The sequence below is a fragment of the Heteronotia binoei genome, chromosome 1 (assembly GCF_032191835.1).
Source record: "Heteronotia binoei isolate CCM8104 ecotype False Entrance Well chromosome 1, APGP_CSIRO_Hbin_v1, whole genome shotgun sequence".
NCBI classification, from domain to species: domain Eukaryota; kingdom Metazoa; phylum Chordata; class Lepidosauria; order Squamata; family Gekkonidae; genus Heteronotia; species Heteronotia binoei.
This window is the reverse complement of record NC_083223.1, coordinates 159,624,375-159,648,302: the sequence shown is the minus strand read 5'-3', so window position 1 is coordinate 159,648,302 and position 23,928 is coordinate 159,624,375. Positions and strand designations below refer to the sequence as shown.

The following is a 23,928-nucleotide window of genomic DNA, read 5'->3' as shown; positions in this document are numbered from 1 at the left end:
GATTGCAGAATTTACTGTTAATCCCCGGGCTGAGGGAGGCGAGACTGAAGGCTACCAAAGAAAGAGCCTTCTCAATTGCTGCTCCCCACTGGTGGAACCAACTCCCAGAAGATGTAAGGGCCTTGCAGGACCTTGCCCAGTTCCGCAAGGCCTGTAAAACAGCTCTATTTCAACTTGCCTTTAGTTAAACTACAGTATAAGTAGATGCCCAACATCGCTGAATGTAATGGTACCAACACTAGTACCAAAAATTGTTTTAAACTATTTTAAACTGTCTTAAATTGTTAATTGGTAATGATTGTTAATTTTAATTGTTTGTTTACTGTTTTATTGTTTGGGTTTTATTGTTGTTAGCCACCCTGAGCCTGCTTCAGTGGGGAGGGCAGGATATAAATACGAGGAATAAATAAATAAATAAATATAACTCCCCCGCAACCAAACAGCAAGGAGAATGGGAAAGAACTCAAGAAACATAAGATCTCAGTTCACACCCTCCTGAACCCATGAATCTGGCCATATATCTGTGCATCAATGTCCACGAAAATAAACCTCAAAATCTAAAGACGCAGCAGCATCAGACATGACCTGAAACTCTGCTTCAAGTTTCATGTCTGCCCTCCAAAATTAAATCCCATTAAATGACTCCAAAAACTCCTGCAGCCAGATGGACAGTGAGAAAGAGGTCCCACCTTTATCGGACAGGAACCCTATTCCAGCTTGGTAATTACCTCTACCCCCCATCCTGCCTCTTTTGGCCCTTATGTGGCCAGGCTCTGGGGCAGTTACTAAAGGAGTGAGAGCCACCCATATGGGTGCCTTCATACCTGTACTGGCAAGCGTTCCTATTGCACATTCCCTGGGACCCAAACGCCCAGCAAAGCAAGTGCGGCTGAACCGCCTGCCCCGCCGATCGGCAGAAAGAAGACGAAGAAGTCACAGATGTCCTATCAGAGTAGTCGCCCAAGTTTGGTCACGCAGGGGACAATACCTAGAGCCAAAGCAGCTGGTGGATGTGGTTCCACTGCAGGGAAGGGTATAAGGCAGCTCACTTTCGGAACTCCTAGTCATATTGGAGCCAAGCGGGCCCATTAAATATTGTATACTCCTTATAAATAATATCCATATACTGGATCAGTGAAGCACCCCACCGAGGCTGAGAGCGTGCTATCAACCAGCATATATGAAAAACCCAGGAAGCCAACTGGCCGAGGTCCTGTCTACTCTTCGCTTCTTCAACTTCTCTTTCTCCTTATCATCTAAATCCTCCTTTTCTTTCTTCTCCAGCTCACAGAACAGGAGGGAGAAAATATCCACATATTCACCCTTTAAAATGTTATCTTTTGTTGCAGGCCACAAATGATCACCTAAGGGTAAAGCTAAGTCCCCAAAAGGCAACGCAGTAAAAGGGGGCAGACCCATAAGAAGCACTGAAAGGAGAAGGAAAGCCCCATCCCCGCAACATGGGACCTGGCATACCTTGCTGCCCAGCTACTAGCCAAGCCCTATAGGAGCCAAACTGCCTGGCTGGCCAAGACCAAGCTTGCTATGTACCCATGCCAGAAGAAGGGAAGGTACCAGAAGCCCTTATAGCAACACTGGGCGTCGCCACAGCGGCAGGGCCCAATGGGCCCCCATGGCCAAGCCAGTCCAGGGTATGAATGCATAGTGTTTCCAGCCTTACCCTCAGATCCAACCAATACCAGTGCTGACCCTGTGCCAGCATCCATACAAAGTGGACCGGCACCCCAGTCTGAGCCATCGGACCCCCTGACTCCTCCAGCAACATTTCCAGCAGACCTGTCCTCAAGGATAGGCAACTTGGTTAAAATATCCGCTTGAAACATAGCCTTAGGATTTTTCCCATCATCTGAGCCCTGTGGGTGAGGAATGCCAGATGCCTGCTCCAGTGCCCTAAGCCACTGCAAAATGGCCCTATTTACCACCTCATCACCCTCGCCAGCTGTACAATAAAGGCGGGAGATGGCCTTTTAGGGGGGCCTTAGGTGCGGGATGTTCTCCCTTGGATCTCCCTGTGCCCTTCTTCTTTTTTTATAACTAGGCATTTTAACAATACCCGCAAACCCAACTAAGAGCAAAGCCCCTCAAAAATTGGCACTAAAATGGCTGCTGCTACACAGCACTCAAAATGGCTTTCCCCTTTGTTCCTGAAATAAAGCCAACAGAGAAACTGATAATGCCTGCTGCTCTACTGCCCCTAAAATGGCTGCCCTCTTACCCAAGAAAGAAAAACCACAAGGGGAGCCTAAAATAGCCGACACAGCCCCACTAAGCCTCAAAAGGCCAAAGATGCCTATCCAGCAAGGCAGCTAAGGACCTCTGCAAACCAAGAAGAAGAAAACGACACTGGATCTATATCCCATCCTCCACTCTGAATATCAGAGTCTCAGAGCAGCTCACAGTCTCCATTATCTTCCTCCAGCACAACAGACACCCTGTGAGGTGGGTGGAGCTGAGAGAGCTCTTACAACAGCTGCCCTTTCAAAGACAACCTCTGCCAGAGCTATGGTTGACCCAAGGCCATTTCAGCAGGCGCAAGTGGAGGAGTGGGGAATCAAACCTGGTTCTCCCAGGTTCTCAAACCTGGTCTGCACACTTAACCACTACACCAAACTGATGTTTGGCTTTTCACAGCACACACTACCCAATCCTTTAACAACAGAAAAGAGAGCGAAAAAATGGCAATGACCCAGAACCAAAATCTGGCAGACCAGTAACTGCTGAAAATAAAAGGATTAGCTAAAGGCCTGCTGGAACAATTCTGTCGTACATGCCCTGGCTGCAGAACCTTAACAGGTCCTGCAGGACATGTACCTGCTCTGATAAAGCATTCCACCAGGATGGAGCTATGATGGTGGAAGCAAGATGGACTTTCTGAGGACCAGGCCCTGCCAAAAAAATTGCACAATGATGAGCACAAGCAGCATGAGGGGTTATATCAGGAGAAGCAGTCCTTCAGATATGTTGGTTCCAGACCATTTAGGGCTTTAAAGGTTATAACTAGCACCTTGAACCTAATCTGGAAACAAACTGACAGCTGCCTCAAGATTGGCTGTATATGAGCAGGCCAATATGAGTTGGTCAACAGCCTGGCAGCTGCATCCTGGATCACCTGAAGTTTCTGGAATATCTTTAAGAGCAGCCTTGCGTAGAGCACATTTCAGTAGTCTAGTCTAGTCTGATTCTCAAGTCCACCAGACTTAACAGGACTCATCAAGAGCCAGTAATTGCCATTCCGTCAAAGACCTGGCCTTACCCAGACACTTGATTTTTGTCTTTGATGGATTCAACATCAGCCAGTTCTCTCAGCCAATCAACCACTGCATATCCCTCAGCCAATCAACCACTTAACAATTAAGCCTGGTTCATCCTGAAATCAGTTCAAATGATAGGTGATGTCTGAATGTTTTTAACATATTTTTTGCTTTGGTTTGCTACATTTATCTGTCAAATTGTGGGAGGTGGACACTGCTGTCAAGTATATCATTCAGAGATGATTTGCCACTGCCTGCCTCTACATATTAACCTTGGACTTTCTTGGCGGTCCTCATCCAAGAATTAACCAGGGCGAACCCTGCTTAGCTTCTGAAATTGGGTTAGCCTGGGCCATCCAGGCCAGTGCCTGTCAACCTGTACAAATGTTATAAAACCATCTTTTCTGGTAAAACATTTAATATATTTAGAGTTGATTCTCACATCTTCTACTTTGTATGACAGCTATATTTTAGTTGAGTATGCTGGACTTCAGTTATTCTTCCCTGTACGGATTTGATCATGTCAGTATTGGTGTCCCATTCAGAAATCACTATAGATTGGGGGGGCAGTGTTTGAATGTGGGTTACATACGATTGTTGTTTCAGCTTTCAGAGCTCTTAAATTAATGTATATTCACTACTGTACACATATATGCTTTCACATACTGATTTTAAAAATTGCAGTGGTCACAAAGAGAAGTTAGTAATCAAAGCCAATTGTTCTGAAGAAAAATTATTATATTGTTTATTATTGTATAGCTATATATATTAACCCATCATGAGCCCGCTTTGGCGGGAAGGGTGGGATAAAAATCCCATTAATAAATTTTAAAAATGCCTTCTACATCACATAAGAAGGCACACAAGAAAAGCAATAAAACAAATAAACAAGTGCAAGAACTATAACCAGATATATTTTAACTTCAAAGAAACAAGCACCTGCCCCCATATATTATTGTTGAGTCAAATGGCAACATACCATTTCACCCCTCACAAAACATGCTCCCTTCTAAAGTGAATTTTTGCACCTCTTTGTGAAAAGATGCAAGGGACAGCTAACTGAAGAAGTATTATAGGAAAGCGGCATGGGTAGTCTTTCCATGAGGGAAACTGCTCCTAGGAAAGAGGGGTGATTCCAATCAAGTGTTAGAGATGGAAAATTGGAACCTATGTGAATATTCTTGACTTAGCAATTTAGCAAATAAGTTTGTGTCTGTTCCTCTAAGTAGTGACAGCAAAATCATCTCTTTCAACAGATGCAAACATCTGTCTGTAGAACAAAATGACTACAGTTTTGCTACAAACTATCTATTGTATATTGTTGCACAACGCTTTTCCCATTCCTATTGCCTTTCTACTTGCCTTTCCACCTGAAACCTCCCTGACTGTCTGACTTGACCATTTCCCCGTGGGTATGAAATAAAGCTGTTTATGTATTGTGAATTCATATTAGCCTCATGTGTGCCATAATCAGACATGTCCCAATGAAGGGTTTTCAGTTTCTCTGCAAGTTAGGCTTGGTCAGTATATATCTATATACATTTTAGCAACTGGGGAAATAGGGAAAAAAGAAAACCACTTAGCAAAGCGAAAAGTGCAGGGAAGCATCATAGATTTCAATCTGTTTACAAGCAGTAAGAGACAAGAGAAAGCATTCCTGTTACTGATATTTCTCCCAATTCAGTTATGATTAGTTGGGGCAGAATGTAGATGCACATCTGAATAGACATCCTATTAAAATAACACAATGCAAATGTACATAATTTGCATTCAGATGCCCACTTGAAGGTGCATGTGTGAGAGGGGAAAAGAGAGATGGGTCTTCCTTCCCAGGAGCATACCTAATCTATTTGGGCCTGCTTCTTCTTTTTCTTCTTTTTCGCCATCAAGTCACAGCTGACTTAGGGCAACCCTGTAAGGTTTTCGAGGCAAGAGACATTCAGAGGTGGTTTGCTGCTGCCTTCCCCCACATCAGCACTGCTTAACTTCTGAGAACTGATGACCACAGGCTAGGCTGGGGCTATCCAGGTCAGGGCCCCTCCTCAATATGACAAAATTATTTTCAGTAATAATCATAAAATAAAATGAATAATAATGAGGACCAGAACATAGATTCAGGTGGGTACCATTTTTATCTGAAGCAGCAGGACAAACTCTGGTCTGGACCCAAACTTTGTATTTAATGGCCAGAAAAGAAATGCAGACAATGAAAAATTTCTTGTATTTAACGTCATATATATAATCACACCAGTAAAAAAAAAAATCAAATTCCAACACGCTATCCCCATCACCAGAGCCAGTGTAGTGTTTTGCTTCACTGCTGGACTAGGATCTGGGAAATCCTGGTTTGAATCCCCATTCCTGCCACGGAAGCTTGGGTTGGGCCAATCACATTACTCTCAGCCTTGCCCTGACCTGGTTAACCCCAGGACAGTTTGATCTTGTCAGATCTCAGAAGCTAAGCAGAGCCGACATGGAGGCAGGCAATCACAAACCACTCCCAAATGGCTCTTGTTTTGAAAACCCAACAGAGTCATCATAAGTCAACTGTGACTTGCGGGCAAAATAAAAATAAATCCATCATACAACTCATGTTCTGAGCAGGCAATTAGGAGGGCTTCTGTTCTCCATTTTGGAGCCCAAGAGCTAACCATTCCAAACATCTACAACAAGGCATTTTTGAGAGCTAAGAGTCTGCCTTTGTGCTAACTTTTACTAATGAACACTAGCCAAAGCACCATAAAATAGTGGTCACAAGCTTCACTGGACTGGATGATAAGAAACACACTACCCCCCTCCAAGAAGGTGCCCCTATCGTCCATTGTTTTCAGAGAACTAAAGTCAAACCAGAAAATGTCTGCAGTAGAAACTGGAGGAGGACATTTTTTGCACCCTAGCAGAATCAGTGCAATGTACAGAGTACCCAGCATAATATTAACAAACATTTGCTACTGTATTACTCTTAAATACATTCTGTCACCAAGCAGGATAGGGAAGAATCATAGAAACATATAATCATAGAGTTGGAAGGGATCTCTAGGGTCATCTAATCCAACCCCCGCACAATGCAGAAAATTCACATATACCTCCCCCTAAATTCACAGGATCTTCATTGCTGTCAGATGGCCATCTAGCCTCTGTTTAAAAACCTTCAAGGAAGGAGAACCCACCACCTCCTGAGGAAGTCTGTTCCACTGAGGAATCACTCTAACGGTCAGGAAGTTCTTCCTAATGTTGAGGTGGAAACGCTTTGGATTTAATTTTAGCCCAATGGTTCTGTTCCTACCTTCTGGGGCCACAGAAAACAATTCCACATCATCCTCTATATGACAGCCCTTCAAGTACTTGAAGATGGTGATCATATCACCTCTCAGCCGCCTCCTCTCCAGGCTACACATCCCCAGCTCCTTCAACCTTTCTTCATAGGACTTGGTCTCCAGACCCCTCACTATCTTCATCACCCTCCTCTGGACCTGTTCCAGCTTGTCTATAACCTTCTTAAAATGTGGTACCAAAAACTGAACACAATACTCCAGGTGAAGACTCACCAAAGCAAAGCGATACCATCACTTCACATGATCTGGACACTATACTTCCAAAATTGTCCAAAATTGCATTTGCCTTTTTAGCCACCACATCACACTGTTGACTCATGTTCAGCATATGGTCCACTAAGACCCCGAGATCCTTTTCACACATTTCATTATTTCTAAGTGGCTAGCTGGGCTTTCCTCTGCATGTTGGATCTGGTGAAGGATCACATTTTAATTCCATCAGTGATTTCATCATTATCTAGATCTTGAGACCAAGAAGTGAAAATAAAGGGGGGGGGACACAGAAAAATCAGGTGAAGGGAGACAGAAGTGAACTCAAAAAGAGTGGAAAAGAGGGTGACAAATTAAGAGAGGTAAAGGTTGTTTTATCTTTCTGCAACACCCTAACTACTGCATTACAAGACCTGCCTGAGCTGGGTACAAGGAAAGGGAGAGGGAAAGGCTAGGCTAGTGAAGAAAATTACCTGCAGGCTGGCAATTACTGTAGCAGCTCTCAGCATGATCTGTTAAGGAAGCTTGCTTGAGTATTGGAGAAAAGGGCAGCTTACCCAATCCTAGAATGCTTTTTGCTATGCTCAGAGTTCCCTGTGCCCCAATGGCTGCAGCCAAAACTGCATTTTAAAAATGAAAGGGAAGACATTCCCTGGGGGCAGCAGAATGACACTGGCTTCGAGGGCACCCTTCAAAAGTCTTCCTTAAAGGCAGCATGTTTAAACAGCCTGACCCCATTCCTCAAGAAAAAAAGCAAACCAGTGCAGGCTTCCAGGAATCCCTATTAAAGCAGGAAGGGGAAGGAACAGTGGTGTACCTAGGGAGGTGGGGGTGGTCTTTAACCATGCTGGCCTTTAACCACCCCCACCTCCCTAGGTACACCACTGTTCCTTCCCCTTCCTGCTTTAATAGGGATTCCTGGAAGCCTGCACTGGTTTGCTTTTTTTCTTGAGGAACGGGGTCAGGCTGTTTAAACATGCTGCCTCAGTTCTTGAAAAGGTTGGACTCTTTGTTGCCCCGAGAATACCACTTCACATTATGCTGTGTGTTGATACAGAACACACACAGAAGGAAAAAGGGGCACTACATTGCTGCGTATGCAATGATGAAAGCACTGATGGAATTAAAATGTGATCCTTCACCAGATCCAACATGCAGAGGAAAGCCCAGCTAACGTGAAATGTGAAAATTGGAACCAAAACCTTGGAATCCCTAGGCCATGAAAAGTAGTGGGAAAAGTTAATCACCAATAAGATGAAGGGGGGGAGTCAAAAGGCTGTTCACAGCCACTGAAATTTCACTGTTTATGAAAAAAGTTGAACATCATGGAGATTTAGGACAGTAGTACTTTAATGTTACATATCTCCTCAGTTTCATATTGCAAGTCACAGAAGACCTCAAATTCTTGCCACAAGCATGCTCTTTTCCCTCCCCCAATCTGAGACTGCACATAGTTTACCAAAAATAATTTCTTTCTTCTTTTCTTTTCTTTTTCTTTTCTAACTCTGTCTAGAATCTTTAATACTTTATGTTATAAGTTGTTGAATTTTGTGTCAACACATCCAAGACTCTTATTTTAGAAATGAACACTTCATGTAGCTGAGAAATTATGGAGAGCAAGGAACAAAATCAGAGTGGACCCTTTGGAGAAAATTAGGCAATTTCAATTATTTTTCCCCTATTGTGTCTTGTGGCTTACTGTTTTTTTCCTATTGTATCTCATAGGAAAGATGTGTAACTCTTCCATGGATATTTAAAATATATATTTTAACAAAACTTTTCAGCTTACCAACCGGACAGATATCGCTACAAAATTAGGCAAAGTTCAGCTGAAGCTGTTTTGAATTTCCATTTTCTAAATACTGATCCTTAAGTCTCTTAACAAGTACTACTGCTTTAAAAAGAAGATTCTGGAAGAGTTCCATTTTGAGTAAGCCATTTCAGTCTCACTATGAATAGCCCCAAATGTTTTGGTAAACATTTCAAAATATTGATACAAAATCAAATTACCATCCAAGTTATATATATTTTGTCCCCTTGAATATGTAATAAGGTCTTAATTCTGTCCCCTCAAACATGTTAATATAAGAACACTCATTATGTACTTTTAAATTTATGTAATACATTTACAATCTTAAGTGTGCAAACACTTTAGCATTTTATAGAGAAAATCACAAACTTTTCTATTCTTTTCACAAGAATTCTTTTCACAGTGTGTGTGTGTATTTCATAATAAATGTATACAAACTGTTAATGATTGAATCAAATGTAATTATTATGCGAGACAGTGCTATTACTTCCAAGTCAAGCAAAACTTAGCTTTGCTAAACAGTAACAGTCATCTGAATCTAATGGGATAACATTATGGATCACTATTAGCAAATTAAGAGCCCCGTGGCGTAGAGTGGTAAAGCTGCAGTACTGCAGTCAGAGCCCTCTGCTCACAACCTGAGTTCGATCCCAGCAGAAGCTGGTTCAGGTAGCTGGCTCCCGTTTGACTCAGCCTTCCATGCTTCCAAAGTCGGTAAAATGAGTACCCAGCTTGCTGGGGGGAAAGTGTAGATGTCTGGGGAAGGCAATGGCAAACCACCCCGTAAAAAGTCTGCCGTAAAAACGTTGCGAAAGCAACGTCACCCCAGAGTTGAAAAAAACGACTAGTGCTTGCACAGGGGACTACCTCTACCTTTATTAGCAAATTACACAATTTGTGGCATATTTAGAATATCTAGTCCAGAATATGTAGGAAAAATAATTTTCAAACTTCACTTTAAGAAATAGTCTTACATATAATTTAATTATAGTACTCTTGAGACATTTGTCATTACTTACCAAATACCTTTCAGAAGAGATACTGACTAAGATAAGATCATCCCCAACACGCACTTTTTCTCCTTCTGAACGCTGTTTGGAAGCTGGGTGTATAGTCCACCAACAGGCCTCACCTACATAGTCACGGGTTGATGGAAAATAATAGTATGAGGATAAAAACCAATTTAAAATGTATTTTTTCATAAAGCTTGAATGTATTTAAGTATTTCATATAGAATAAGCAATTTTAATCTTTTAATAATAATTAGCCTTGAATTTCAGAGATTCTAGAAAAAATGAAAGCTACTGGGTAATTCATATTAGAGATTCAATTGTTCTGTCTCAGATAGGACAAAGTAGGAGTCCAATGGCACCTTTAAGAATGTATTTAAAACCAACAAAGCTTTATTCAGGGTGAGCTTTCTCAGGTAATTATCATACATTGTACTAACAACTACTTTGGAGCTTAGATTCAAACTCCCCCTTCCATTTGTGGAAGGGCACTTGTACAAGAAGGTGGGGATCAATCTCCAGGCAATCTGGGCAAGGAGGTGCATATAGATGTTAAATAACATCGGGGAGAGAACTGCCCCCTGGGGCACCCCACAATTAAGTAGGTGCCTCTGGGACAGCTCACTCCCAATCGCCACCCTTTGTCCCCGGCCTTCAAGAAGGGGAATAGAATCATAGAGTTGGAAGGAACCTCCAGGGTCATATCCAGGGCTATAAAAAGAGGCTCTGGGGGCAAGTGACCCCCACCCTTGCTGTCTTCCCACCCACCCAAGTGAAGGCATTCACTCCCCCTGACCTCAAGAGGAGCTGATGTCTTCCATCTGGAGAGCAGCTGAATTCTGAGTGATCTCCACTTCTCACCTAGAGATTGGCAACAGTGGTTCCTCAGGAGGAAATTGCTGGTTTAGAGGGTGGAGTCGATGGCACTGTACCTGTCTGAGGTCCCACCCCCTCCTCAATCCACACGCTCTCCAGGATCCACCCCTTAAATCTCCAGGAATTTCCTAACCTGGAGTTGGCAACGCTTCCCTTTATCTGCCCCTCTGACTTTATCTTCCTATAATATAGCGTGTTCTATGCACTGAAGAGACAAGGTGGTAGTGGTACAGTATGGTAGATGACTGCCCAGTAAAGACTGGAGAACAGGGCCAACGGAGCCAACTATATACACTTACAGGGTTCCCACACAAGCACATTATTGGATCATTCAAACTGGCAGGGGACCTGTGAATGGTTCAGGGCAGCAGGTATTTGGATCCTGCTACCCATTGTTTCCAAGTCCCAAGCTCCAATGAGCCAGGCAGGAACACCCAATTCAATTCTCACTTGAGTCCACATACATAACATCCCTCTCCCCTTAGTCCGCAAGCCTTATCATACATAGTCCCTGAGGTACACAGGCTTGCGGTGCTCTCATGCCAACCGCCTTGGTACTGGAGTGGGCGGTGAAGTGTTTGTGGTTTCCAGTGTGGCGAGCTGAGGGGCCTGTGATGCTGGGATTCCGGCCAATGGGTTTGGTTCCCCAAAGGTCCCTGGCACCAAAGGCTGTTCTGGTTCCTCCGGGGTCTTGGGTGCAGGTTGGGCCGTGGTAGCTGGGCCTTCTGCTTTTTCCAGTTCGGGGACAGTTGGGGCTGGGTCGACTAGGCTCTCCTCCCCAATTCCGTCTCCAGGTACCTCACATGACCGCAACTGACCAATATGTCACCTCATTGTGAACCCATCCCCTCCACACCCAGTCCAAAATGCAGGTGAGGATCTTGTTCTTTCTGGAACAGCGGGCAATGTCCTTGGTGTGCACTGGGAGATCCAGAAGGGACTCTAATGACATGATCTGATGCACCGGGGCTGGATCCGGGTCCATTGAGGGCAGCGACAGGCAACTCAGGGCAGCAGTGTGGCTCATGGCCTTCCCCAGATGGTACTGGAGGTCATACTGGTACCCCGCTAGGAATATGGACCACCGCAAAACCTGCGGGGAAAGTATTTGCAGAGTATGGCAGTTGGGGGCAAACACACCCAGTAGAGGTTTGTGGTCCATTTGGATAGTGAAGGGCCGACCATACAGATAGTCATGGAATTTTTTTTACCCCCACCACGATGGCCAGGCCCTCCTTATCAATCTGTGCATAAATGTGCTCTGGCTTTTGTAATGTCCATGAGTAGTAAGCTACCGGGACCTCAAGGACATTCAGTAGCACGTGGGCCAAAACAACACCCACCCCATAAGGGGAAGCGTCGCAGGACAGAACGATGTGCACTCGTCAAAGTGCGCCAGCAAGCTGTTAGAAGTCAATACGTCTTTTATGGCAGCTTGCCAGTGGCCCCAAACCCATGGAGCCCTTTTGTCTAGAAGCCTGTGTAGGGGCTCCATTACCACAACCTCGTGGGGTAGGAAGGCATGGTAGAAATTTTGGATGCCGAGGAACACTTGTAGCTCTGCCTTGTTAGTGGGGGCAGGCGCATCGCAAATGGCCCTAATTTTGTCCTGCGCTGGATGGATTCCATTTGCCTCCACCGTGTAACCCAAGAAGTCAATAGTGGAAACCCGAAGCATGCACTTCTCCTGTTTCACCTTGAGACTTGCCCCATCAAAACACTGCAGCACGGTCTGGAGGCAAGGGGCAAATTCTTCTTCGGTGGCCACGGCAATCAAAGAAAATTGCTTTAAAATGCTATATAGGTGGTATATGACACCTAAGAAATTGGCAAAAATGAATAACCAGGTGTCAGATAGATGTTGAAAATGTAAAAAAACATGAAGGTTCTTTCTACCATATGTGGTGGACTTGTGAAAAGGTAAGACAATTTTGGCAAATGATTCAGAAAGAAGTGTCAATAATTTTAGGCGATGACGTTAAGAGGTCTCCAGATATTCTTTTTGATGGGATTACAAATGGAAAATTTTCCGAAACATGACAGAACGATTGTGTGGTACCTGCTTTCAGCTGCAAGGACATTATATGTGCAGTTATGGAAGCAAAATAAAATACCAAAAAAATAGGATTGGATTTTGTCTTGGAGTGAAATGGACAAACTCACAAGAATCTTAAAAGATTATGATTTGGAGAAATTTAAAAGTGAATGGAAGAAATTTCAAAAATATGTTGGAAAATACTGGAAGGTAAAGGGTCATTTATTGATTTTTGACAGCAGTTGAAATCCTGTGGACTAATGGACTAAAAATACAAAGGAATAATTTTCTTTGGGTTTTTTCTTTTTACTGTGCGATTTGTATTTTTTTTTTTATCTTCTTTGATAAGGGTTAAAAGATAAGAGTAAGGATGGACTATAATGAATTTATAGAGTTTGGTTTTTTCTTTAGTTTCTATTTCTTTAACGTTGGTTATAAGGTTTTTAATATGAAGATTCTAGGATCAGAATTACCTTGTAAATTTAGTAAATTTAGTAACCGGCGGGGGTCTGGAAAGGATGGGAGGAGAGGAGGGAAGGGAAAAATGTAATGTGTTAATTTCATATTAATTTTTAAGAGTATTATAACAATATATTGCAAAATAAAAATTGTTTTACACAAAGAGAGTTGGACCATAAGAAAGGCCAAGCACAGAAGTATAGATGCTTAGTTTCAAGCTGTAGTGCTGGAGAAGAATCTTGAGAGTCCCTTGGACTTCAAGAAGATCAAATCAGTCAGTCCTAAGGGAAATCAACCCTGACTGTTCCCTGGAAGGTCAGATGCTGAAGCTGAAGCTCAAATACTTTGGCCACCAAAAGAGAAGGGAGCACTCACTGGAGAAGATCCTGATGCTAGGAAAGACAGAATGCAAAAGAAGAAGGGAACGGTAAAAGATGAGATGGCTGTACAGTGTTACTGATGTAACTAACACCAATTTGAGCAGACTTCAGAGGATGGTGTAAGACAGGAGGGCCTGGCATTATTTTGTCCTTGGGGTCGCAAAGAGTCAGACTCAACCGTGTGACTGAACAACAACAACAAATGTAGCTAAATGTGCCATTGCTGCACAGGGGATTGGGGGTGGTTTTAGCCATCAACCCACATTTGACTTATGGTGACCCCAGGGGGTTTCAAGGCAAGAGACATTCAGAGGAGGTTTGTCATTTCCTGCCTCTTCATTATGACCCTGGTATTCCTTCAAAGTCTCCCACCCAAATACTAGCCAGGGTTGACCCTGCTTAGCTTCTGAGATATGACCAGTGTTCCCTCTAAGCTGAGTTAGTGTAAGCTAGCTCACAGTTTTTTAGCCTCCGGCTCACACATTTTTGTCTTAGCTCAAGACAAATGGCCCCAGCGCAAACTAATTTATGCAGTAGCTCACAACTTTCATACCAGTAGCTCCCAAAGTAGAATTTTTGCTCACAAGACTCCACAGCTTAGAGGGAGTATTGGATCTGACAAGATCAGGCTAGCCTGGGCTATCCAGGTCAGGGCTACAAGGAAATACAAAGACATAAATAATACTGTGCTCAAGTCTTGCATATAACAAGGCAGGAACTTGGTACCGGTGTAGAAAAATGGAACATAGAATATGACACACACATATATATACAGATTTTATTAAAAACAAAGCAACAGGTTCTACTGAAAATTTAACTGCAGTCTAACAAAACTTAATGCCATTTAACAACAATGTAAAGGCTTTATCAAAAGTATATACTCACCAGTAGTATCTTCCTGCAAGCCCACATCAAATGCTAATTTATCCATTGATGTCCGTGATGTGGAGAGGCAACACAGATACTAAAAAAGAAAGAAAAGAAAAAATGCATCATTGTGTCTTGCTGCCCAGCTTTCAATAAGTGCATTGTTTTGGTAATAGTAAGCTACATGATAATTTGAGAGAAAGTGAATATTTTGTTTCATAGTATCAACATGTAAAATTCCTGAACATCAGAATAGTGCAGAGATGACACTGTATTCTTTACTAAGATAACTGTTTTTGTTATCATTAGGGATAGGCACAAACACAAAAAAAGCAGTTTGGTTTGGTTTGTGGTAGCCCTGAAACTGAACAGACCCAAGAGGGCCACTCCTGAACCAAGCCAGTCCAGCAAGTCCAGTTCCTCCTAGACACAGTGAGCCACCGAAGAAAGGGGTGGGGACTGCCCTGGAAGGGACTTCCCTTTCACCTTCCTCTCATCCTAGATTCACCAAGGCCAGGAGAAGGGGGGGGGGGGGACATCCAGGAAGGTTTAAATGACTGGTAGCCATTTAACCTGTCAATTTAACTTCTCCCTGTTTCAAAGGGGAGGAGCAAAACCGAGAGATATAATGGATCACAGCCATTTAAACCTAACTGCTGAATGGCTCCACCAGTCAGCAAATAGTTTTAAATGGCTACCAGCCAGCCATTTAAACCTAACAGAAGAACAGTAATGTAGAAGAAGAGTTGGTTTTATATCCCGCTCTTCACTAACCAAAGGAGTCTCAGAGCAGTTTACAATTGCCTTTCCTTCCTCTCCCCACAGATATCCTGTGAGGCAGGTAGGGCTAAGAGAGCGCTGAGAGAACTGTGACTGTTCCAACGTCATCCATCTGGTTTCATGTGGAGAAGTGTGGAATCAAACTTTCTGTTGCTCATGCAAAGTCTGCACTACATCTTACACTAGAACACTGAATCAGAAAAGCAAAACTAAATCAAAAAGAAGTTCTTCTGCCCCTTCAAGGGCATGCACAATATTCTGTGCAACCTTTGCCACTTTTTTCCCACTCTTCCTCCAACAAGCTTATATAGAGTATACAGGGCTCTAAGCAACTCGCTTTTACCTACTATTAAATGAACCAAAAGTTGATAAATTCTTGATCAAGCTGTATTCTTGAAGTTGCCTAGCAATTAAATTTGCCTCTTACCCAATGTATCATCCCTTGAAGGTATCATTAAGATAGGTGGCAGGAACTTTTTTTCACCATGAGTATTTCACAAAATAATGTGCTATTGTCATTATCCCTATATATGATTCATTAGATTTATTCTCCATGGAAGTAACAAACAAAAATCTTACTTCAAAGAAACAGAGTGGCAGAAGAATCCATAGCTACTACAGCAAAAAGAACATTCTCTATGATGACTGTCTACTGTCCATAGTCTGCAGCCCTATAATTCTGATATACTGAAAGAAAATACAGCATATAAATCATACATACCATTCCACTGTAAGAATGGCGCAGCAATATTGCATGTCCATAGAGGAGCGTTCGATGACCACCACCTTGAGCAGTCTGTAGGAATTAAGAGAAGATAAGGATGATGGCATAAATGAAACCTTTCTATAACAAACAATGGTTTTGAACCCATGGAATTAGTTATAGAACAGATCTTTCTGCCTTCCATCTGCACCCCTGCAGCCTCTATTGCCTCCCAAAAAGCTGCTCCTGAGGATCATGGAAACTCCTCGAGAAGCAGTGTGGACTGTGAAAACTACACCAAGATAGGACTATCAGAAGCAATCACACTTCTCTCACTTGCACAACTCTTGCTCTCTTCACAGAATTATCTGTGCAACAGAGAAAGCAGTTATTTCTGATTATCTCCACTAGACTGGCAGTCCCCTGCACTACATTCTGCTCTGCTCTTGATGGTGCAGGTTTTCATGGGTGTAGAGAGAAGGCAGAATGCATTCTGTTCCATTAACCTTTCATAAGAGGGAATTCTAAACAAATTCAGTTGGATCCTGATATACATATAACCAATAAAAGTTGTGGTCATTTTATTCCAAAACATTGTGAGTGACGGTGTTTACTGGCGGGTTGTCCATGCCTTTGCTGCCCTCTTCCCTCCTCTAGGTGCTTGGGGCTGCAATTCCATCTTGTGAAAGATTAAAATAGGAACTACAAAAATATGGTAAGACATTGACTTGTAAAACAAGGTGCATTCACAAAACATCCAATACTAATTTCCCTAGATTTAGTATCAAAGTACCTCAAAATACAAACCTATCTTCTTGCAGAAACTAACAACCTGCTAGCATTCTCTTAGCTACTTCATATTTAATCACAAGGCAATATTAGTCCCACTTATGTAGATACACACTCAATAGTTTTAAAATAAAGAAAAAGAGTTGAAATAACCAGAAAGTTAAATGTCAACTCCTCAAGCAAATATGCCCCAGAATAATATAACCACTCCACCCTTTGATAAACTATGATAACCTATGATTCTCAATTTGATATGGGTCTTTCTAAAACAGTACTGGTTCTATTTGAGGAGGAACATTCTGTTCTGTGACCTACAAGGTAGATTACTGCCCATTATAATGTGCATGGGTGTGCAATACCTTGAATTGTGCTTCTCTGTGCTAAGAGAAATGAGCTATCACCTACTTTTCATGGGCCTTGAGTCTCTGCTGGGGGAAAATCATTCTGTGTTGCTGTGTGGACATAGTAACTATATTTTATAAGCAATTAAGCCAAATTTCTTTAATACACACAAAATTGTAAAGAACTAGTCCTGTTTCCTACCAAATTTAGAAAAATAATTTTAGAATCTTGTCAACGCATAGCATGCATCTCTTCTGAAACATTTTTCTGCACACTCCAAAACAAAAAATGCTCAAAGTATTTTCATGAAGACTTCTCAGCTAAAGCAAAATTTAATACAGGAGCCAAACGTCAAAGCAATACCATACAGATGAATAAAACTCTGATTGTAGACCCTGCCACTTCTGTATGCCAACCAATAACAAGTGGAAGAATATACAGTATTAAGGCTAGCATTTGTGTATGTGTATGAGCAGTCTGTCACTACAAATTTTATGCTCTATGGGGGGAAACATATAAGAAAGACTTCTAAATTTCTAAATAGTCCATGGAAACAGACTAAATATTCTAGATTAGCTGCCTGCATAAATTTCATTAATAGAATGATGCAGTATTTTATACTCTTAGTTAAAGAGTCTGAATTCAATTATTACCATCACTACTACTTACGGCAACATGATAATAAATGCTCTTGATTCTGCAACTATTGATCTACTGGGAAATTACAAAAATAAGAACATAAGAGAAGCCATGTTGGATCAGGCCAATGGCCCATCCAGTCCAACACTCTGTATCACACAGTGGCCAAAATTTTTATATACACACACACACACACACACACTGTGGCTAATAGCCACTGATGGACTTCTGCTCCATATTTTTATCTAACCCCCTCTTGAAGCTGGCTATGCTTGTAGCCGCCACCACCTCCTGTGGCAGTGAATTCCACATGTTATCACCCTTTGGGTGAAGAAGTACCTCATTTTATCCGTTCTAACCCGACTGCTCAGCAATTTCATTGAATGCCCACGAGTTCTTGTATTGTGAGAAAGAGAGAAAAGTAGTTCTTTCTCTGCCTTCTCCATCCCATGCATAATCTTGTAAACCTCAGCAGCTTTAAAGCTTTTTACTCACAAAGTGCTGACCCAACTTACTTATGGGATACAAGTCATTTTAAATTTATTTATTTGTTATTTATTTATTTATTTATTACTTTAAATTTCTATCCCGCCCCCTCTGCAAGCGGACTCAGGGCAGCTAACAACATTCATTTTACAACTTAACCAATAAAAAGTTACAGTTTAAAATTATTTAAAAACATTTCATTTCATAGTGCTGTATCACTACAATATAATATAATATAATATAATATAAGTGGTGATCATGGTACTCTATAATGATGTAGGGTGGCAGCTCTCTTCCGGTTAGATCTTGAAGGTCTGTCGAAACAGTTCAGTCTTACAGGCCCTGCAGAAAGTAGAGAGATCCCACAGGGCCCTTATGGCCTCCGGGAGAGCATTCCACAATTCTGGTCTAGTAGTGGCTACTACTTGGGCCTCCATTGTAAGAGAGGACTCCAAGAGAACACCTAAGCTCTTGACCTTAGGGGCCGGTATTAGTGACACCCCGTCAAGAGCCGGCAGAGGAATCTCCCCTCCTGGACCACCCCGGCTCAGATAGAGAACCTCCGTCTTCATCGGATTCAGCTTCAACCGACTCAGCCTGAGCCAAGATTCTATGGCTTGCAGAGCCAGGTCTAGATTTTCCAGGGTACAGTCGGACTGACCACCCATCAATAGATAGAGCTGGGTATCATCTGCATATTGGTGACATCCCAGCCCATACCTCCTGACAATCTGGGCAAGGGGGCGCATATAGATGTTAAATAACATTGGGGGCAGAACCGCACCCTGTTAGCAAATTCTTAAAGCAAATGCAATCATAGCCCAAATGGGTATTCAGTTAAAAAACATTTGGGCTATGATTGCCTTTGCTTTAAGAATTTGCTAAGAGGTGTATTGCAGCTTGAAGAAGCTCTTTGCTAAGATGTCTATTACAGCTTGAATATGCTCTCTAACAAGAGGTTTATTGCAGCTTGAAAAAGTCTCTGCTAAGAGGTCTTTTATAGCTTGAAAAAGCTTTTGCGAAACAAGAGTATTAGTACAACCTTGTCCTCTTTCCTCTTTCAGTCAGTCACAGTCCTCCCCGACCAAAGCGGCTCAGGGCGGCTAACAGCAAAAACTCAATACATACATTGTACAATAAATAACATTTAACTACAATTAATTAAAATCCATTAAAATTCTAAAAACATTAATGCATTTAGTGCTATAATCGCTGGCAAGTTTACTTGGTAGTTTAGTAGTTTCAGCTGGTGAAGGCCGTTTGGAACAAGATGGTCTTGCAGGCCCTGCGGAACTGTTCAAAGTCCCGCAGGGCCCACATTTCTTCTGGAAGCTGATTCCACAGCTGTGGAGCCATAACAGAGAAAGCCCGAGTACGGGTACTCTGGAGTCTTACCTCCTTTGGCCCGGGGATAGTCAGCAGGTTCTTCCCTGCTGACCTCAGTGCTCTCTGGGGTTCATACGGGGAGAGACGGTCCCTAAGGTAGTCCCTTTGAAAATTTGGCTGCACCCATTGAGAGACATTCATCATTTGGAATATCACACCAGGATTATATGGAAAAGCTGGACAATTTTACCATATAAGGAAAAAAACTCTTGGTGTAAATGCTTCCTTTTGTTCAAAGGACTGAGTATTATGGTTGTTTTGATGAAAGCAATATATGTGGGTTGAATACAATTATTTATATTTGAATGGTTTTTCTTGTTATGTAATTGAATATAGAAGCTGGTTCACGTGGGGCTTTTTGCTTTTTGTTTCCTTGTTCCCAACTAGGGATTAGGCAACCAGAGTGGTAGCACAGTAAGAGACCAGGATAAATCAAACAACTGTGCTAAAGAAATTAATGACTCTCTCTCAGGCTTACAAAGTATCAAAAATTAATTCACAAATATACAAAGAACAAATGACAGTGATAAGCACAGCACCAAAATATAAATGAGATATATGGCCCCAACATTCTCCTTAATCTCTAAAATATAAGCATCTGTCCATTCTTCAGAGAAGTAATAGCAGTCCAACAAAGAAGTTGGCTTGAAAGGTATAGCTGTCCTTCACGTGATCACTAGTTGAAGGTCTCAAGTTTCGATGAATATGTTATTGCCTATAACAACTAATGTGGGAGGGGTCTGCCACTGCTATTCCGCTGAATAATACTATCTATAAGACTGCAAATAGAGTAACAAAGGAACAGAGAACTGAGATATTGATAAACCGCCTATGTTATAAAATCTTTCTTATAGCACCCAATGTCTTGTTTTTAAATTGCCTATATATGTTTTCCATTCTTTTATAATTGTAATTTAAATTGTTTTTATCATGACTGTTAGCCGCCCAGAGTCTGTTTCCAGAATGGGTGGCATAAAAAACTAATGTAAACAAAAGCTGAAATATTTATCATCTGTATCAGAACTTAAATTCTACATGCCAGTCTCTTTAGGATTCTCTTTCCAGAGTCATATATCTCATTTATATTTTGGTGTTGAGCTTGTCATTATCATTTGTACTTTGTATATTTGTGAATTAATTTTTGATACTTTGTAAGTCTGAGAGAGAGTCATTAATTTCTTTAGCACAGTTGTTTGATTTATCCCCAGCTGGGGATCAGCAACCCTATTAAGGTTGCAAAGTCCCTCCACTTCTGTGGCGGGGGACTTGTTCTTCAGGGGCAACACAATGACATCACTCGGAAGTGATGTCATCGCAATTGGGATGTCTCACATGGATGCTCTGGGACTCATGCTAAAAACTCTATGGTTTCACAGAGTTTTTAGTGTGAGTCCTAGAGCGTCCTGGTGTGATGATGTCACTTCCAAGTTATATCATCATGCCCAGGACAACAAATGCCAACAGGGCTCTTCAAGAGGTGGGAATCCTCCCTGCTTCCTGCTCCCTGCTGGCGAGTTGGGATCCTCCTGGGTGGGGGATCTCCCACCCTCAGCGAGAGCTTGGCAGCCCTAAACCCTATCCTAGTTTGTCACTCTAGCCACTACAACACAGTGTCTGCTGCTGAAACATAGTAGCAAGAAAGTCCTGATAAGCATTCACAAACAGTTGGTAACTGTAGTGGAAATTACAATTGCAAACATGAGGAGATAGGTGGTGAGCCATACAGCCCTTCTCCATGTGAATAGCAGTCCCAGAGCAGCAGGGGGTTAAATTCTACATGGCACTGTAGGTGAAGAACACCTGGGATGAGAGGACATCATAAATAAGAAGCAAGCAGAAGAATAAGCAGGTTGCAGCTTCAAAGGGAGAAGTTTTGAAAGAAGAAGATATTGGATTTATATCCCGCCCTCCACTCCGAAGAGTCTCAGAGCGGCTCACAATCTCCTGTACCTTCCTCCCCCACAACAGACACCCTGTGAGGTGGGTGGGGCTGGAGAGGGCTCTCACAGCAGCTGCCCTTTCAAGGACAACCTCTGCCAGAGCTATGGCTGACCCAAGGCCATGCTAGCAGGTGCAAGTGGAGGAGTGGGGAATCAAACCTGGTTCTCCCAGATAAGAGTCCGCACACTTAACCATTACACCAAACTACACCAAACTGGAAGAGAGAGAGAGAGCATGGTTCCAAGCACAGAAGGCAGCTTGGAAGAAAAGAACCTTAACGAGAGAGGAGATAGACTTCTGAGCTGTGTGAAGGCTGCAGGGAAGCACCACACTCCATTCTTGACTCCAGTCTGGTCCCTGGGAAGACTGCCTGGCTTTGTGAAGTAGACTTTTTATCTTATAAAGCTCACTGGGTGGGTGAGGGATTATCTGTTAAACTGAATAAAGCCGCATTCCTTTGTTCACAATTATTGCTTGTAGGAATCAATAGAACCCATGGGTAATACAGTAACTTCTAGTTATTATTAGCTCAAAGAATGTTGCACCAGGCAACCATGAAGAAGCAGGCATAATGATATCACTACAAATATGAAAAGTTGCTATCACTGATGATCGGTCAAGAATTTTGATCAGCACAGCTAGTTCAGTGTCACAGTCAATATTCCATTCTTTCTCAAGATCCTCATTAAATAGCTGAGTGGGATTTAATGCTGGCATTTGGTTTAGTCAACATTCAACAGTATGCCATAATGAAAGCTTTACTAATCCGGCAGGCTATAAATAATTGAAATAAAATTATACATAAAATGAATGCTGATATATGATCATAACAGTGAATGTATGCCAGTGAATGAAGAGAGAGAGGGAAATACTGTTTTCACCAGATAGATGAGTGTCAAACATGCAGCCCATGGGCTGCATATGGCCCCCTTGGGGCTCAAATCTGGAAACAGCTTCCTTCTCCAGCTTCCTTTCCCAGGGCTGCTGCATAGCTTGCATTTCCCTCAGCTCCCCCAGTGGCTCTTCGCTTCCTACTTCCTGTGTCTTGCCTCCCTCCCCCTGTTTTCTCACTCTCATACACACAAGCACACAGAGAGCTCCATAGCTGCTTTGTGTGAAAGAGATACAAAGATAAGCCTCTCTCTCTCACACACACACATATGGCTTTTCTGTAGAAAAAGTTCAGCAAGAACTCATTTGTATATTAGGCTGCACCCCCTGACATCACCACTGTTGAGTACATGGCCTTTTTAATAAAAAGTCCAGCAGGAACTCATTTGCATACTAGGCCACACACCTTGACAACAAGCCAATCGGAACTGTGTTCCTGTGTGTTCCTGCTCAAAAAAAGCCCTACACACACAGCTTCTGCTTCCTTCTCCAGGGGTACTCCTCCTCTTTTGGGGAGGAAAGAGAGAGCGAGAACAAAGTTGGAGTCCCATTGCATCATCAAGACCAGCATTTTATTCCAGGTATAAACTTTTGTGTACAGGAACTCAACCTCCTCCTCTTCTTCTTTGGAAGGAGGGAGGGTGTATGGATTCTGCTGACAAGCGCAATGTACTTTGATGAAATTATTTTGGCTTATTCTGAAAAGCTTTTTTAAAAAAAGATGGATTTCTCTGTTCCTATCAAGATTTATTTTCTTTCAAAAAGACCCTGGTTAGGAATTAAAACACTTGGATCGGTCCTTCTGTCTTGGAGAGTGGAGTGATTTCAGATGCCAAATGATAATAAGCACACATTGGTAACATGATAGGAAAACCTAGTTCCCAATTCAGAACAGGAGGATGCACTGTCTTGAGCTACACTAGCAATTGCAGTTTAGCAGTCTCTCTTTCTAATCCCCCTTTGAAATTCCGTTACAAGAGCACTGCTACTCTTACATCAGCAACTGAATGTTGTGGTTTCTAATATCAGACTTATACCCGTTTGTTCTTTGCATTCTCCTGGACTGAATTTTCCTGGGTGGAACTGAGACCTAGGTTTCCTGTCTCATTACCAATACTGGTATCTCCATGCCTACTGCCCCTCAGCATATCACACCTAATTCAATCAAACTTGCTATTGTCATTCACCTGCTATTGCCATTTGACATCTGAAATCACATTTATAAAGTTTATGTCTCTGGTACCTTGTGTTAACATTTTATGGCACACATGGCCCAGCCCAACAAAGTGACATTTATGTCAGATCTGGCCCATGTAACAAATGAGTTCAACATCTCTGAGGTAGATCTATCTAGTACTATACTGACAGGCACATAACTTGTAAAAGCCAATCATGCATGCTGTCTGCAAGGCAATTTATGTGTAAGGTAGGGTTGCCAAATCCAATTCAAGAAATATCTGGGGACTTTGGGGGTGGAGCCAGGAGACTTTGGGGGTGGAGCCAGGAGACATTGGGGCGGAGCCAGGAACAAGGGTGTGACAAGCAGAATTGAACTCCAAGGGAGTTCTGCCCATCACATTTAAAGGGACAGCACACCTTTTTAAAATGCCTTCCTTCCATAGAAAATAATGAAAGATAGGGGCACCTTCTTTTGGGGCTTGTAGAATTGGACCCCCGGGTCCAATCCTTTTGAAACTTGGGGGGTATTTTGGGGAGA

At 42.4% G+C, this 23,928-nt stretch overlaps 1 protein-coding gene across 4 annotated transcripts in view; it reads right to left on the bottom strand.

Annotated features, from left to right (window-relative positions):
- RYR2 (ryanodine receptor 2) overlaps positions 1-23,928 on the bottom strand; it is a 757,628-nt gene that overhangs the window by 492,093 nt on the left and 241,607 nt on the right. For all 4 annotated transcript variants that reach the window (XM_060243352.1, XM_060243324.1, XM_060243334.1 and 1 more), the window contains 3 exons: positions 15,756-15,830; positions 14,273-14,351; positions 9,647-9,759 (listed from right to left, as the gene is read on the bottom strand). In XM_060243352.1, coding sequence (XP_060099335.1) covers positions 9,647-9,759; positions 14,273-14,351; positions 15,756-15,830 — 267 coding nt within the window. The remainder of the gene's footprint in view (positions 1-9,646; positions 9,760-14,272; positions 14,352-15,755; positions 15,831-23,928) is intronic.